Raw genomic sequence first — 16296 nt, 5'->3', positions numbered from 1 at the left:
CCGAAGACATAGTGGAATCAGAATTTATTAACTTCACAGATAGTACGAGATGATTGATATTAGTAGCATGAGAAGGCTGTTTATCAGCAAAAAGGATTGGACTCTGCTCGTAATATACATGAACTTTCCGCTCTATCAATCCTCTATATTTATCAGTTTATCTTTGAAACTCGTTTTGGAGCACAGTTATGTAAGTCTGTGTTTTGAAGCATATTACATTAATATTATCCTTAAAATGAAAGCAAATAGCTTTTGAACGCTTATCGACCAAATTAATCCCTGAAATAGGGATCAAAATCAATAAAGAAATAAGAAGTCTATATTTTTTAAGTTCTGCAATAGGCAATTTTTTAAAAAGCTACTGACAATTTGTATTTTTACTTTACAGTATATCTTAATAATTATATTACTTTATAGTATACCAAACGGCATTTTAACTTTTTTAAATAATTTTTTTAGTGTATCACTGTAAGTGGAGAAGCAAGTGACTAAGTGCAAAGTAAAAAGGTTATACTCGACTAATTGTGAATTCTAAATTGCATTAAAAAAACTTTTCAGTATGACGCATGTAAATTCATTTATTCTGAGTACTTTGGAAAATGGAATTCAAAAAGTGGTGCTTAATAAACCCGCCAGAAAGAACGCACTTTCACCTCAAGTATGTACATAAAGGATATTTGACAGCGTTAACCTTTTGTGGACCGGCAACTCCGTTTGAGATCTCTCGTCTCCTTTTATTTTATAAAATGCTCGCTCAGTTTTGAGCTAAAGAATAATATGATAATTTACTTCTAATAGTTTATTTTTTTATTTAAAATTTGATATTTTTAGACAACATTCAACCTCAGAGATATCAAGTTTCACAATAATCAGATTATATTTTTAAAATTTGAATTTTAAGATCAGAATTGAATTTAGCGGACCTTTAAAAAGCAAAAATCTTCTATAAGTTATTTAAGAAAATTCTGGTCCTCAAAGGTAAAATATAAAAATAATTTCATATGAATTTCCTATATCCGTTTTTTATAGATGTATAAGGAATTAAAAATGCTTTTAAATGAATCTGCTGAAAACAACAAAGTATTGATTTTTGTACTGACAGCAAATGGAGATTTTTTTAGCAGTGGCAATGACATAAGCGCCTCAATGGAATCTCTTTCGGTTTCTGTTGATACAATTAAGTAAGTATTGTAAAAAAGAAACATGACAAATTTATGCTTCTCTAAATATAGAAATTAAATCAACAAATATATTTTGCAGGGAATTAATTGATACTATAATTATGTACCCAAAGCTTTTAATAGCTGTTGTGAATGGACCAGCAATAGGAATAGCAACTACGATATTAGGGATTTTTGATATAGTTTACGCTTCAGATAAGGTGCCAATTCAATGATAATTCAGTATGAAAATGTTATTATATTTATTATAACTAGACTGCAGATATTCAGGCAAAATACTTAACTGAGTATCTTGCATAAATTGTATATTTACAGATGGCAATCTCAATCTTTTTACTTATTAATAACTCTTTAACGAACAATGATCGACTGCTAAAACTGTTTATTGGTTAATATTCAGTTAAGTATTTTGCATAAATATCCGCAGTCTAATTATAACTATGTTTGAATGTATTATATAAATTACAGGCATATTTTCAAACACCATTCAGCTCTTTGGGTCTTGTTGCTGAAGGATGTTCTTCGTATACATTCCCAAGATTACTAGGACATTCCAAAGTATGTTTCATTATAAAATATGTACAAGTTATTTTTAAGATTTGTTTTAAAATTTTGCTTTTTGTAATATAAGATTTCGATATTACATTGCAAAAATATTTATTTAGGCCGGAGATATGTTGTATTTAGGGTACAAGATGAATGCTCAAGAAGCCAAACAACATGGTTTGGTTAGCAAAGTGTACAATCACGATTCTCTTGAAGAAGTATGGAATTATTTAAACAAGATATCGACACTTTCTTCACAGGTATTATTTTTGCTTAAGGTTTTCCGCGAAATTATTTTTTTTTGATATATATGCGTTACTAAATTACAGTAATACAATTAATCAATTAATTTCAGTCAATATTGGCGACTAAGCGATTAGTGAGTAGATGGAACAAAGAAATTTTATTAAAAGTTAATGAGGAAGAAATGGAAGAGCTGAAAAAACTATTTGAATCTCCCGAGCTAATCCAAAGGATGTTGAATTTCTTATCACGAAAAAATAAGCTTTAAAATACTTTATATTTTTTTAATAAACAGCAAAAACTAAATTTAATATCTCAAATATTCATAATGTACATTACAATGCATAAAATATAGTTTTATATAACTAATTTTTATACAACTAATTTTACCGTATGATCTCTATAATTCTCTTCATCATTTAATTAAATTATTTTTTACATTGTAGAATTTTTAAATATGAATGTTATATTATCACTGACTTCTGTTAACATAATATCCTGTAAAATAAATGTATTTACGTACATTAAATTATTGAATCTCAATTTTTAATCGTTATCAGACTAAACAGTTTATTACCTGCATAACGTCAGATGGAATTGGTTGTTTGTAATGCTGCCACTCTCGAAGCTGATTTATAGTTAAATTTTGTTGAGATGGTTTCTCATACAGTATAAATTGACAGTCTCGTGTCTCATTATTTTTTTTTTTTAATTCTTTAGAAAGTATATGTTCATTCTTACCAGAACAAGAACAATTCATTAAATCATGTGTTAATGAAATTGTATCATTTGCCAACGTAAATAAATCCTAAAAATGAGAAATATTTTAAGTAATAATTTTTGTAATACTTTTCGTGATTATCAAAATTTTTATAATAAAAAATACCTTTAGCTCTGCAGTAGATAATTTTAGAGATCCAAGGTAATTCAGATCCACTACAGTCTCACTCAGATTGGCTTTGCTAATTTGTCTTTGATATATTTTTTCTTCTATCGTACCTGTGGTTAATAATCTACACATTTGTTTATACAAAATTATATATACTTCCATTAAACAATACATTATCATGTAATTATATTAAACTTGTACACACCTATAAATGTAAACATTCCTCTTCTGTCCATCTCTCCAGATCCTTGCCATTGCTTGCATATCAGACGCAGGATTCCAATCAGAATCAAATAAAACAAGTCTAGATGCTCCAGGTAAATTCAAACCAACACCACCTGCCTTTGCACTTAGCAATAGAACTTCTGTAAGAATTATTTTTCTGTAATATATCAGTTTTAATTCATAAAATGTACTATAAGTACAAGACAATTATATCTCATTTTTATAGAACTTACTACTATTATCGGTTTGCGTATTAAATTGCTCGGTAATTTTCAATCGTATAGTACTTGAAGTAGCACCATCTAATCTTAAGAATTTTAATCTTTCCATGTTGCATATAGTCTCAAGAAGATCAAGAGTCTGTGTGGAATAGGAGACTAACACCAACTTCTCGTCAGTCTTTTTCAAATTTCTCATTAATGTCTGTACAATTGTGACTTTTCCACAATACTCTGTAAAATTTTCATCTCGTTTTATTTGCGACATATATAATGATTTTGACAAAACGTCATATAACGCTTTCTCTTCTTCGTTTAGGAACAGATTTGGATGGTTGCAAATTTTTTTAAGAGCAGTAATGATAGATAAATGTATATTACTTTTGTCTTCTAGACAAATTTTGTTGAACCAAACATCAGTAATAAGAGAATATAAATCTTTTTGTTTCTTGGTTAAAGAGCAAAATAAGACTATTTCATATTTATATGGTAGATATTTATTTATCGCTTTTTGCGAACGTCTTAAAATGAAAGATTTGGTGCGTTTATATAATTCTGCGGATCTTTCATTTCCCAGACTGAGAACATCATCATCGGCAGAAGAATACTGCGCTGCGACAATAGGTTCCTCGTAATAACTCTTGTATTCATTAGGTGTGCCAAGAATGCCAGGATTAACAAAGTCGATCAGTGCATAAAATTCTTTCAAATCATTTTGTATGGGCGTACCCGTTAAAACAATTCGTTTCTTACAATTTATCTCGTTTAACATCTGCAAGATACATAAAACAAATATTTACATTGGCATTAATAATAAATAATATTAATGAATAATGATTATAAATCAAATAGATAATTACCTTTGCTGTTTTAATATTGCTATTTTTTAATCTGTGACCTTCATCACAGACAATCAAATCGAAGGCTATTTCATTAATTTCTGTATGACATTTAATGAACATTTCATAACTAATAATCATGATCGAATTTCTCGGATATTTTATAAAATCTTTAGGCTTATTTTTGCCACCTATAACATATGGAAGTATCCTGTGGCAGCCTAACCATTTTACAAATTCCTTTTCCCAATTGTTGCACAAACTACTAGGTGTTACTATTAATACACGTTTTATAATTGGTTTGCCATATGGGCCCTTCTTCAACATTGTCCAAATTAACGCGATACATTGTAAGGTTTTACCAAGACCCATTTCATCAGCCAAGATTGCACCAAAATAATTTGGTACTTTTAGTCCCATTAAACATTCATAAAGAAACACAATTCCATGGCGTTGATGCTCTCTAAGCTTTGCTACTAAACAAGAATCAACCAAAATTTCCTGTTCTTCTTGATTCATTGATTTAGTAGAATTCAAATAAGGCATCACTAAAGGCTCACTGTTTAATGCTAATCCTTTGTAATATATTTATTTAATTAAATCAATGATTATAATGTAATTAATAATTGATATATTATAAATTTGTACCTTTTGTGGATGAAAACAAGGGCATAAATGCATGTGTGGAAGACGCTTTAAACTTATTCTTTGATAATTCCTCTACTGTTTTCTCAAGACTCTTCTTTGGTACAAATAGTTCTTGTGGCAGTTGCTCTATAATCTAAAATCAACTTTATTAATTTTTCTGCTAATAATAATACATAAATAAAGATTAATGCAAACTTTACCTCTATTTGTTTATTCCCTATAATTAATCTGGCTCCTTCTACTGCATTACTTTGATTAATTGTAGTTCTTCCAATAACATTATCATCCAAATCCTATTATACCAGAAGTTTTATATAATGATCTTCAAATTATAAAAGTTTCAGTTGAATCAACTGAAACTTTTATAATTTAAAGATCATATAAAGCAGCAAAAATCCAGTAGGTGGAAAAAACCAAAGTAAATTCCGGATTTTACCGGTCCAGAGTTTATCTACTGGAATAATAAACTGGTAAAAACTATAAAACTGCTGCTTTAAAATATAAGAACATGAAGGCGATTCGATATCGATGCATCTCTCTTCTTTTACTTGATTTATTCATTTCACTCTTCCTATCTGATTCACTTTTACTTGAATTATCATCATCGTTCTTTTCAAACTTACTAGACTTTTGAAGATGTTGTTTCAGTCGTGGAGCTTTTCCACTAACTAATATTCCATAAGCAATACATTTCTACTTAATAATGTTGTCAACTGTACAAGATTCAAAGCAAGCCCATACAGGCCCCTTATGTCTTCCTCTTAATGTATTTTTACTCAAAATAATCAAATCAATTTATTTGATTATTTTTAATAGAAAAGACCAGGTTTTTTGCTGGTTTTTTCTGGAAAATACCGGTTTTTACCACTAGCATGGACTTTATCCAAAAAATGTGGACTCTTGCCAACCCTGCAGTTGAAGCAGTAATTACCTTAAGAATAGCGTTTTTCCCGACAATTTCTAACAAACCGTCGCTGTCCCATGTTTTATGTTTCTTCGAAGTTATTTTGCTGACCATCACATTGAACCTGCTGCATTGATATTTATTTATAGCACAAGAGATAAAAATTAATAATTTAAAATTTACTTTAAAAATAGTTACGTTTTTGTTTTTGCCTCGGGTGAATTTTCAGTTGATACTTTTTTCTCACAAGATGTAGCATTTTCATTTTTCTTTGGTGACTGAAATGCACATATAATGGATGTTTTAAGTTTTTTTTGTAATGGTTCCTCTACTTCAGGACTCTTCTGTGATATAGATTGCTCTGTCGACACTTTATCTATAATCTAAAATTAACCTTGTCAGTTTTCTCTAAATATTGCATAAATGAAAATTAATACAACTCTTACCTCTACTTGTTTGCTTCCTATAATTAATTTAGAGCCTTCTGCCATATTATTTGGATTAACTGTAGTTCTTCCTATAATATTACCATCCAAATTCTATAATATGTATCAAAAGCATTTAATAAACAATCTTTATAATTTAATGATTTATTAACGCAATTATTTAATGATTGAAGATTTATAGAGGATGTCCTGAATTACCTTAAGAATTGCATTTTTCCCAGTTACTTCTAGTAAACCATCGTCATCCCATGTTTTGTGTTTTTTTGAAGTTATCTTGCTGTACACCACGTTAAAAACACTGTAAGAAACCGATATTTATTTACAAGTAAAATCGAGATATAGATCTATTCTAACGTTCATTCGGAGTATGTATTTACATTTTTGCTGTCGCTTGGGGGGAATCAGTGATCGACATTTTCTTTTCGCATATCGGAGAATTAGCATTTTGTTTCCTCGGTGAATTATTCTCCACATCGACATTATCGCATCCGATCTCATCTTTTTGAGTTAGAGTTTCTAAGTTTTCGAACAAATGCAATACTTGAGAATTGTTTCGGACAGGCTTTTTCACTAAATCGCTCGGCGCCGGCGCTTTTTCCTGACACGCGGATATCTCGTTTTCACTACATTCCTCGGTGCTCGTTTGTTGTTGAACGATCAAAGGGGATATGAATCCCTTCACAGGTCTGTTTCGAAACATGAATAGATCATTAAACTATTGAAATCACAACAGCAATCTACGATCAATCTAGTACTCGTCCGAAAGGCGCGAAACCATACAATTGAACCATAGATGGCGCCGATGGCGGTCGACTGGAATTACCAACTGCAAAATTTTTATTTGCATGATTTAATTCTACCATAATTATTTGTTGGATGTTGGCAATTCGATATTTTATGAAGCGCAAAATTCAAACTTTCAAAAGTCAATAAAATGTTTTTGTGATTAAATAGAAAGAAAGGATATTAAAAATGCTCGCTATTTTGAGACAGACAGAAAATTTATAGAATTTTAAATCAGTTTAATCTATTGTAAGTATAAATAGCTGAAATTTTAGTTCCCAGAAACAGTAAATTATCAAAAGAACACAGTTAGATAAGAGATTATGCAAATCAAAATCACAAACATATTAACTTTTTATTTATAATTCTTTATTTTATATAAAAATATGTAGAAATCAGATAACAGCTGAATGCCAAGAATGTTTACTTGTCAATGTAAATAGCACGTATTTTTTACATATTTTATTAGACGAATTATAGACATTAAATTCGCTGAAGGCGTCAAATAATTTGCTGCTCGGTGCGATTGTAGATTCAGATTCAATCTCACCTACGCCCATATATGCAATTTTTTTTTTATTACCAGTATTGTTATTGAAACCTTACTAGAGGCCCTATGTTCCATACAAGAGTTAAAGGAACATACATACATAATAAATTCGCTAAGATTTGCTAGTAATGTCAATAACTGCAATACTAGAATCGCTTTATCAAAATGCAATTGAATTTTTCAATATTCTACAAACTAAATTTTAAAGACAAAATATATTTTGTTCTCAATTTATTGGATTGTTACATAAGTTCGTTTGGTTTTGTAGGATAGACTAAAACTGTTTTATATATTCTATTTTCTAAAGAAATTGACAATTACACTATTCAATAGAACAAAGTTTGTAATTTTTTGGGCACATAACAGGCCTACAAAGTGAGAAGAAAATTTTTTAATTTTTTTTTTAGTTTATCGTTCTTTTTGTATAAAAATCAAACTTACATAACCTCAAAAAATATAGTAACTTTACGAAAGTAGATTTCAAGCTTCAAAATCTCCTTTTTAACTTTAAATTCCGTTCATTTTTAATGAAAATATTGCATATACAATTTTAAGCTAACAAAATCGAACGAACTTATGTAACAATCCAATATGTAGCTATAATAATAATAATAAGGCTTATACATTTAAAAAGATACTTTTACTTATTATGTTAAACTGTACAATAATACCTATAAGATAATAATAATTAACTATGCATTATAACTAAACGCTATCCATCATTCATGCGTGTAAAGAGTACATATACATGAATGACCATTATCTGCTGAATTGCCGGTTATCTTGCCTACGTTTGCCTACTTGGCGGAAGGTCTTGGTGCGCTTCACCTGCTTTGCCGAACTTGGATCGTTTATGTTTTTGAAGTGTCCATAACCACCTCCACCGAGTCTTTTTCGTGGTCGTGAAGCCTTACTGATTCCTACTTCTATGTGCAATAAAAAAATTAAATTTAAAAAATGATGTTTGACACAATGTAGACTGTTTGAGTAATAATATTTATACTGTTTTCAAATTTTTATATACGATTTAATTTTTTTAACAGTTTTGATAAATTAACGCTTATAAAAAGATAATCAGAATACGTTAAAGAAATATTAAATTAATTTTGATCAAATATAGGTATTAAAAACAAAAAAAATTTTTAAAACTCTCTCTCTCTCTCTCTGTGTGCGTGTGTGTGTTAAATTGTTTCGTTTTTATAAATTATTAACAATTTCCAATGAGAAATTATTTATATTAAACTTATGAAAGTATTTGCGCTTAATGTTAACAACTTTTTAAAAGGACTTACTCAAATCTACTGCTGGCGGTACAGCAAATCCGAACGATTTGGCGACTTTTGCCAAATCCAAGGTCTCTATATTGAAAACATGTTTCAAATGATGAGAATCATATGCTCTAACATAATTCTTAAATGCCTCTTTTGCTGATTGATGTAAGAAATAATTCTTCGAAATCAACTTCTCAAGCTAAAAAAAAGGAAACAGTATTTTATATTGCCTCTAGAACGTGCAGATATGTTTGTTAAATTGATGGAATTGATAGTTTCGATTTCTCGATAGAACATATGAGATATAAATCTTACTTAAATTTTCAAATTTTTTAAATTCTGTCCAAAGGTCTCAAACTAAGGCCTACATAGAAAATAATTTAAAAAACAAACCAGAAAAAGATTATAATAAATATATTGCTTACTTGCAATTGTATATCAGCAATTTTATTCCAAGAGAATTCATATTCGTTAACGGGTACACGGGCCATCTTAAGATATCGAAGAAAACCAAGTTCCTCTGGTCGCAATATCAGCAAAGCGTGACCACTACTGCCTTCTCCGCGAGCAGTTCGACCTACGCGATGGATATATTCCTAAAAATCGCACAACTACATATTACAAATTTGTTTAATTGCTAATCTAAGTTTTGTTGTTGGAAATTATCTTAATGATAATCCGCAAAGCAAAATATTGTATCAATCCTTACCTTAGGATCGTCTGGTGGATCAAACTGCACGATCCAATCAACGTCTGGTATATCTAGACCTCTTGCGGCCACATCAGTGCAAAGTAAAATCCCGGTGGAAGCGTTGCAAAATTGATAAAAGGTTGTTGTTCTTTTCGTTTGTTTCTGTTTACCCTGTCAATGAGTGCGAATATTAAATCAGAAAAGAATCTTGTTATTAATATAGAAAACAGTACAGAAAAAGATCTTATAACTTACATGAATACTCATTACTGGTAAATCAATATAATTCAAGAGTTCATGATGATATTTAACGGACATGCAGGAACTAAAGAAAACCATTATTTTCTTTTGTTTGTTCTTCTTTAAGAAAGTGAACAAAAGTAAAAATCTTTTTTCGCTCGGACATGTTACGTATCCTTGTTGTAAACCCTCCACAGTCGCCATTTCCTTGTCGTCGTCGACCCCCACGTATATAGGTTCTTTTTTAAGAGCTAACGTTGTTATCATTGCTACTTTTTGTGTTTGTGTCGCACTAAAAAGCATAGTCTGTCGGCGCTCTGCAACAATAATTCATACAGTAATAGGAAAAAAATACATAGCTAATTTGACTCTAATATTGAAGTCAAATTATATATATGCAAAATATTACTAACTGGGAAGAATGTTAATGATTTGCTTCAACTCTTCTTCGTAACCGATGTCTAAAATACGGTCGGCCTCGTCGATAATCAAACACTGGAGATTTTTGTATAAGAAGTCAGGTGTATTTTGCAAATGATCCAATAATCGTCCCGGTGTTGCCACAATAATATTGATTCCCTTTTCAAGTTTTTGTGCTTCGGTTTGCCTACTAGCACCGCCCATTAGTAGACCATATGTGTGATAATGATATTTCATCAATTCTTTCAAGACTCCAAAAGTTTGCATAGCTAATTCTCTTGTGGGAGACATAATAATACATCCAGTACCTGCAAATATCTATTTATTATATTTCATTTCTATTGATTTTATATAATTAGAACATTAAAATTTTATTGTATTACTGATTTCTAAACATTTATTTTTATATTATTCAAAGATAAAAAAGTAATATTACAATATATATATAATATAGTCATAAAAAATAATGACTATATAAATATTTTATTTTATACTGGACTAAATTTATAATGGGCCTTCTACAATAAGCTATTAGTCATAAATCAGAAGTCAGAAACTAAAAATTAACGACTGTGATTGGTCAATTTTTAGCTTCTGACTTCTGATTTATGACTAATGGCTTATTGTAAAAGGCCCATAAGGATTATTCATAAAATAAAAAATTGTTTAGAATGTCTTTCTGATGCAAATTATAGCCATCAAAATTACATACCGTTACGAGGCATAAACTTCAATTTATAAATCAGTTCAACACCAGGAATCAAAAACGCTAAAGTTTTGCCAGATCCAGTTTTGGCAGCACCAACCAAATCTCTCCCTTCCAAAAGAGGAGGAATAGCTTTTGCTTGTATCTCTGTCATATTTGTGAAACCCATATCATTTATTGCTTTTAATGTATTCTCACATACTTTTTCATTTAATACTGAGAAACTTGTATCATTTGTCACTTCAAAACCTACAGCTGTGCCAGGTACTAAACAAAGTATATACCAATATTATTAATGTACAAATTTAACAATTAGTTATACTAGAAATACATACAATTTTCAGTAACCAAAGATTTCTCTATTACATCAGACTTTTCATTTTCTTCAGATGCGTTTATCTGTCTTTTTTCTAAAAAAGATAAAGTTTTTATTAATAATTATATAATAAAAAATAAGAATAATGATTAACAAGACATATGTTGTCATTAGCTTCTCAGTAAAACAGATTGCAAAAAATATCAATGTTTATATAATAAAAAATCTATTATAAAAATAGATTAAAATAAGTTATTACTTTACAGGAATATCTTCTAAGCAATCTGTTTCAGTTGCTTTCACTGATTCATCTGTATGTGTATAAGAAACAAGCCTTATTTGAAATAAATAGTGATCATTTTTGTCACAGAAGATTAAAACAAAAAATAAAAATCCGTTGGCTTTAATAATTGACAATTTTATATATATGTAGATATCTCCTATTTTCTGAATAATTAAAATTGTACATGTTTTAGAAAGATAATTATATCAGCCTATCTTTTTTCCATGAGATCTAACCTCGAAGTTCGCATGCTCTTACCTTTCTCTTCTTCTCGGCATTTCAGCACGTTTAATTTCGTCTTTTCCCGTTTTTTAATTTTTCGCATCAATATTTTTTCGGGCACGGACATTTTCTCGAGTTATGGAATATATCGTGGCTATATTAAAAATTACAGACGCGAAGTTAATATCCTCGTGGTAAACCACATGTGTAAACGTATACACTGGAATATATCGTGGCTATATTAAAAATTACAGACGCGAAGTTAATATCCTCGTGGTAAACCACACGTGTAAACGTATACACTTGAATACCTTGAAGTTGTAAATCATGAAGGTACATTTTCACGAGCCGCTCCAACCGGCCGTTTCAGCGACGAAACAAATCACGTGATCAAAATTGGGTGCATTCAGTAGTCTACAACCGTTCACTGAGCTCTTGGATCTAATTGGCATATTCCGTTAGATCCAAAAATATAGACCAAACAGATACAAGAGCTCACTGAACGCTCGTTGGTATTGGATGATCTAGAAGAATAGCACCAATAGCAGCAAGTGCTCACGGATCTGCTCCACAACAGTTGAGTCTGCTGAACGCGACCACTGAATGCACCTATTGACGAATATCAAGTATCAATTTTGATTATGTGATGGTTTTTGTCGCTGAAACAGCCGATTTGAGCGGCTCATGAAAATGTACCGAAATAGTATTCTGCACGATTACGAACAATTCCAATTCAAGAATCCGACGAGTAGATAGATGGGCAGATCATTAGGGTAGGTCTGTTCAGGGCACTTTAGGGTTTGTTTGACGTTATCAGGAATTGTCAGACACACAGTTCGATTTTAAATTATCCGTATAATATTGCGCAAAATCAACGCGCTATGTGAAGCTTCCGAATTGTTTTGAAGTGCCTCGAGATATTTGTCAAGGCAAGACTACATCTCGAACGGTGCGAAGAGGTTAGATTTATCCTTGGATACTTACAAGGTATAAACATGTCAGACAAGGAGACGAATGATGAGATCCAAGTGATAGCTGAAAAACTGCATAACGTTGCGACCATCGAGCCAGTGTACAACAATATTCCGCCACAGCAACAACAACAACAACAGCAGCAGGCAAAGAGTTCACGGAAAAACAACAATAACAGTGTAGTGCGTCATCCTGCAGATAGCAAAAAGCCTGATGCCACTACTACTACAGCTACCACGGAGGAGTACGTTTTTATAAGAAACGTACCTGAGCTCAATTTGCCTGAGAAGATTCTATTTGTTATTGACACAGTGAGGGAGCAGCAATGCACGCCTTTCAAACTGGGTACAGGTGCGACCTACCTACCTCTGTTCATGATAAAACGTGTGGTGGAGAACTTTATTGGCGCGAAGTCTACCATACAGCCTGGGGTGCATGAGTACGCGCTGATGAGCCTGGATTCACAAAGTGCTTCCTGGCTCTGTGACTACACCAGTAATACAAAGATTATTCTTAATCATCTGGAGGGTATCACGGAAGATGTACCAGACGAGGAGCAAAAGACCTATGATTTAGGGCTGCTATTTGAGGTAATACACTCTCGGATAGCAACACCAGGGAGGAACCAACCGACATTCACCTCGCGTGTTATCTTCATATATGGACGATCAAATTCCGTCCCAAAGTTCCACACTGGACAAAAGTATCTAGAGAATCTAACAGAGAATCCATACTTCTTCTTGGATGTGCTGTTCGCCCACGAACCACCTAGCGATGACAATATGTGCGAGGCGGTGTACGCCGAAATCGCGGCTTTAGACACAACGAATTTCTCTTATATCTTCGAAGTAGGTAGGAACGCTGCTAAAATACATGATAATATGGCAAAGCTCTTAGCGCATCCGTTGCAACGTCCACCACAGAAGGATGCTTCTTATACTCTTTATTCAATGATGGCCAATCAGGAAGTACATACTAATGTATAGTGCCATGTATATTTGTTAGTGTTAGTAGGTAACTCATTTTCACGGAAAAGTTTGCATATTTTCCGTCGGATCAGATCTATATTATTAATATAATATAATTTGAAGACAATATTGTATTTGCTGATACCAGTAACATCTTTTATAGTGATCCTAAAGGCGTTTACTTTGCCGATTTAGTAGGATTTATATACAAATGGTTTATATGTTACTGGCTTTGGTACTGAAGAACAGCGACTTTGCGCCGTGTTGTAAAATTAATATAATTGGTTTGTATATTTAGATTTGTGAAGATCAACGACAAAAACCAATCATATTTAAAAAATCTTCCAACAGTTGCAAAGCTACTTTTTTTGCTGAACATCACCATTGGCTGAGTTTAGCAGAAGAAACAGTTTTGCAACTGTTGTAAAATTCTTTAATGTTGGTCTCGTCTTTACTTCTTCACTGGATCTAAATATATAAACCAATCGTGTTAAAGAATCTCGCAATAGATTGACGCATTACTACACATTATTACATACGAATTTGCTAACCTTCCATATTAGGTCCTGAGCCTAATTCTAAGAACTCAACATTGTTTGTTCATGTAATTCCTAGTCTAAACTAAGATCATTTCATTTTTTTATGTCACAGTCAAAGTGTTAACTCAGTAAATGTATACATTTACTGTAGTCTGCTGTAGTCACTGTATATTATAAATGTATATATTGACTAGTAAGTACATTTACTAAAATTAACACTTTGATTGTGACATTTATATATACAAAGTATAAAACTTGTATATATGAAGCAAATATTGTTACGCCAGAAGCTGATAACAAAACTGTAATTTTCAAACTTTTTTCATTTTTGACACGAAGTCGACTGGTTGGACTACATTACCGTTTATATTTTAATTGTGGAAAAGGATTTTTAAATCTGTAAAGACAGATTAAAAAAAATATTTATATGAAAAGCAATTGCATTCGGTAAAATATATGACTTTAGGATCCCCTTAATAATTTTATTTATGTTTATTAGAGAATATACAGCAAAAAAGATAATTGTGCGTTATATATCGTCTTTCAAACTGTCATCAAATAAATAAAATCATTTTTATATAGATTTTTAAAATGGTCTATTTTGCGTAAGCAAATCAAACATACAGTGTCTAAGAGAGAGATATATAAACTCGTATTTTAAAAGATATTCTATTATCTTTTTTTCTCCTTTACAATAATATTATTTCTATTAACTCTTATGTCTTACATAGCTTATATTATTACTTTTTTAAATATTTTATTTATAATTTATATAGCATTATATTCATTAGTCAGATTTTAGAGCTTCGTGATGCTTAGTTTTTAAATGGGTGGAAAGTTTGATTTTTCGGGTAAAACTGTGTCCACAAATCTGACAATGGAACGGTTTTATCCCGAGATGTAAATGTTGATGTCTAACAAGATTAGACGACGTCGTAAACTTTCGTTCACACATATTACATGCGTAAGGCTGCTCACCGGTGTGCTTTCTTCTGTGCTTGTTGAGGTCCCCAGCGTGATTGAATTTCTTTTGACAGTACTCGCACATTAATTGTTTTTTTCGTATATTTCCAGTGTTTTCACGGACTCGTAAATTGTTGATATCATCTTTATTTTCTATATTAATAGAATCACTGTTTTTTTCGACCTTAACGTCAATTTCCGTAGCTTTTTCAATTTGAAAATTTTCTTTGGCTTGCGACTTTTCCATTATTTCTAAATTGCCGATATTCCGATAGATAAATTTTGACAAAAATTGCCCACCGACTTTTCTAAATGCGTCTTAAAGCTGCAAAATATGTTTCAGTTAGCGTAAGATATTTTTTATGATCTCTAGAAATAATTACAATGTGATGTAATTTACAAGTTATTTTTAAAATGTTACAATAATAGATATATGAATACAATAAATGTTATAAAAATTATAACAGTCAATAAATTTCTCTATTATACACATACAACTTATCTATCGTAATTTTTATTTATTATCCTAGAAAAATACATGCAGAACACTCGTTGAAAATTGTTTCATGTAGAGATGAAGCTGTTTCCTTATATTTATCACTTTATTTGGCGTCTACATTTGAATTAATTCTCAAAACGTAATATAATTTTACATATAGGTATCTCTCACTACAAATAACATTAATTACATTTTTCTATAAATTATTATTCATTTAAATGTGCATGAAAAAATTTTTAATTCCAAATTCTCTGAAGCCACAAATTAATATTACATTTTATAGATCAATCGAAATTGGAAACAACTCGCTTGCAATTTATCATATAATATTATACGTCCTTACCAAAGTTTCAAATTCAATTTTTGTAGAAGCGTGTGTCACCTCGTCACTTCTGAATATGGGCACAATATATTTCTTGCATTTAAATACAACAGCGTTCTTGAGTATTACACGACCTACTCCCGAATATTATCATTGACGTGAAAAAGTACGAAAGCAAAAATATGACTAGTACAAAAAAAAACATCAGGTAAACCATTGTCAGTATATCTGAATAATGACATACATTTCTTCAGTAAAACGGATAGTACTGTGCGAGTGTGGCGTAATACAGATGCCGTCGGGGAATACCCGACTGGTGTGTCCAGACAAGCCTCCGGTAAATACGTAGATAAATATAGATACTTGTTATACACGCACACACATACAAACATATATATGTATATATATATAT

At 31.0% G+C, this 16296-nt stretch overlaps 5 protein-coding genes across 7 annotated transcripts; 2 read left to right on the top strand and 3 right to left on the bottom strand.

The window, feature by feature from the left end:
• LOC108763100 (enoyl-CoA delta isomerase 2, mitochondrial) lies at positions 1-2277 on the top strand. 3 transcript variants are annotated; one of them, XM_018510439.1, is made up of 8 exons: positions 1-190; positions 460-468; positions 559-658; positions 1030-1181; positions 1261-1381; positions 1650-1739; positions 1847-1987; positions 2083-2277. In XM_018510439.1, the coding sequence occupies exons 3-8, from the start codon at positions 560-562 to the stop codon at positions 2236-2238; spliced, it is 759 nt and encodes a 252-aa protein (XP_018365941.1). In that variant the 5' UTR covers positions 1-190; positions 460-468; position 559; the 3' UTR covers positions 2239-2277. The 3 variants fall into 3 exon arrangements, with proteins under 3 accessions (XP_018365941.1, XP_018365940.1, XP_018365942.1); XM_018510438.1 differs by having other exon boundaries at positions 3-190; positions 460-658; XM_018510440.1 differs by lacking the exon at positions 460-468 and having other exon boundaries at positions 179-190.
• A 249-nt stretch (positions 2278-2526) lies between these two features.
• LOC108763097 (DNA repair and recombination protein RAD54B) lies at positions 2527-6893 on the bottom strand. The gene is made up of 12 exons (XM_018510434.1): positions 6517-6893; positions 6338-6437; positions 6140-6232; positions 5892-6076; positions 5721-5820; positions 4990-5082; positions 4790-4922; positions 4163-4716; positions 3318-4074; positions 3065-3224; positions 2857-2983; positions 2527-2778 (listed from the first exon to the last, which is right to left on the bottom strand). The coding sequence occupies exons 1-12, from the start codon at positions 6837-6839 to the stop codon at positions 2527-2529; spliced, it is 2877 nt and encodes a 958-aa protein (XP_018365936.1). The 5' UTR covers positions 6840-6893.
• A 1160-nt stretch (positions 6894-8053) lies between these two features.
• LOC108763018 (probable ATP-dependent RNA helicase pitchoune) lies at positions 8054-11829 on the bottom strand. Its single transcript, XM_018510305.1, has 10 exons — positions 11658-11829; positions 11377-11433; positions 11136-11210; positions 10807-11067; positions 10088-10402; positions 9690-9991; positions 9453-9605; positions 9169-9339; positions 8765-8942; positions 8054-8398 (listed from the first exon to the last, which is right to left on the bottom strand). The coding sequence occupies exons 1-10, from the start codon at positions 11746-11748 to the stop codon at positions 8232-8234; spliced, it is 1770 nt and encodes a 589-aa protein (XP_018365807.1). The 5' UTR covers positions 11749-11829; the 3' UTR covers positions 8054-8231.
• A 412-nt stretch (positions 11830-12241) lies between these two features.
• Positions 12242-13828, top strand: LOC108763099 (BRISC and BRCA1-A complex member 1). Its single transcript, XM_018510437.1, has one exon. The coding sequence runs from the start codon at positions 12617-12619 to the stop codon at positions 13577-13579; it is 963 nt and encodes a 320-aa protein (XP_018365939.1). The 5' UTR covers positions 12242-12616; the 3' UTR covers positions 13580-13828.
• Positions 13829-14881: 1053 nt separating this feature from the next.
• On the bottom strand, positions 14882-15379 carry LOC108763101 (zinc finger protein ZFMSA12A). Its single transcript, XM_018510441.1, has one exon. It carries the CDS (start codon positions 15308-15310, stop codon positions 14888-14890), a length of 423 nt encoding a protein of 140 aa, XP_018365943.1. The 5' UTR covers positions 15311-15379; the 3' UTR covers positions 14882-14887.
• Between the last annotated feature and the right edge of the window lie 917 nt (positions 15380-16296).

The sequence above is a fragment of the Trachymyrmex cornetzi genome, unplaced genomic scaffold (genome assembly GCF_001594075.2).
Source record: "Trachymyrmex cornetzi isolate Tcor2-1 unplaced genomic scaffold, Tcor1.1 scaffold335, whole genome shotgun sequence".
NCBI classification, from domain to species: domain Eukaryota; kingdom Metazoa; phylum Arthropoda; class Insecta; order Hymenoptera; family Formicidae; genus Trachymyrmex; species Trachymyrmex cornetzi.
This window is presented reverse-complemented; position numbering and strand designations above follow the sequence as displayed.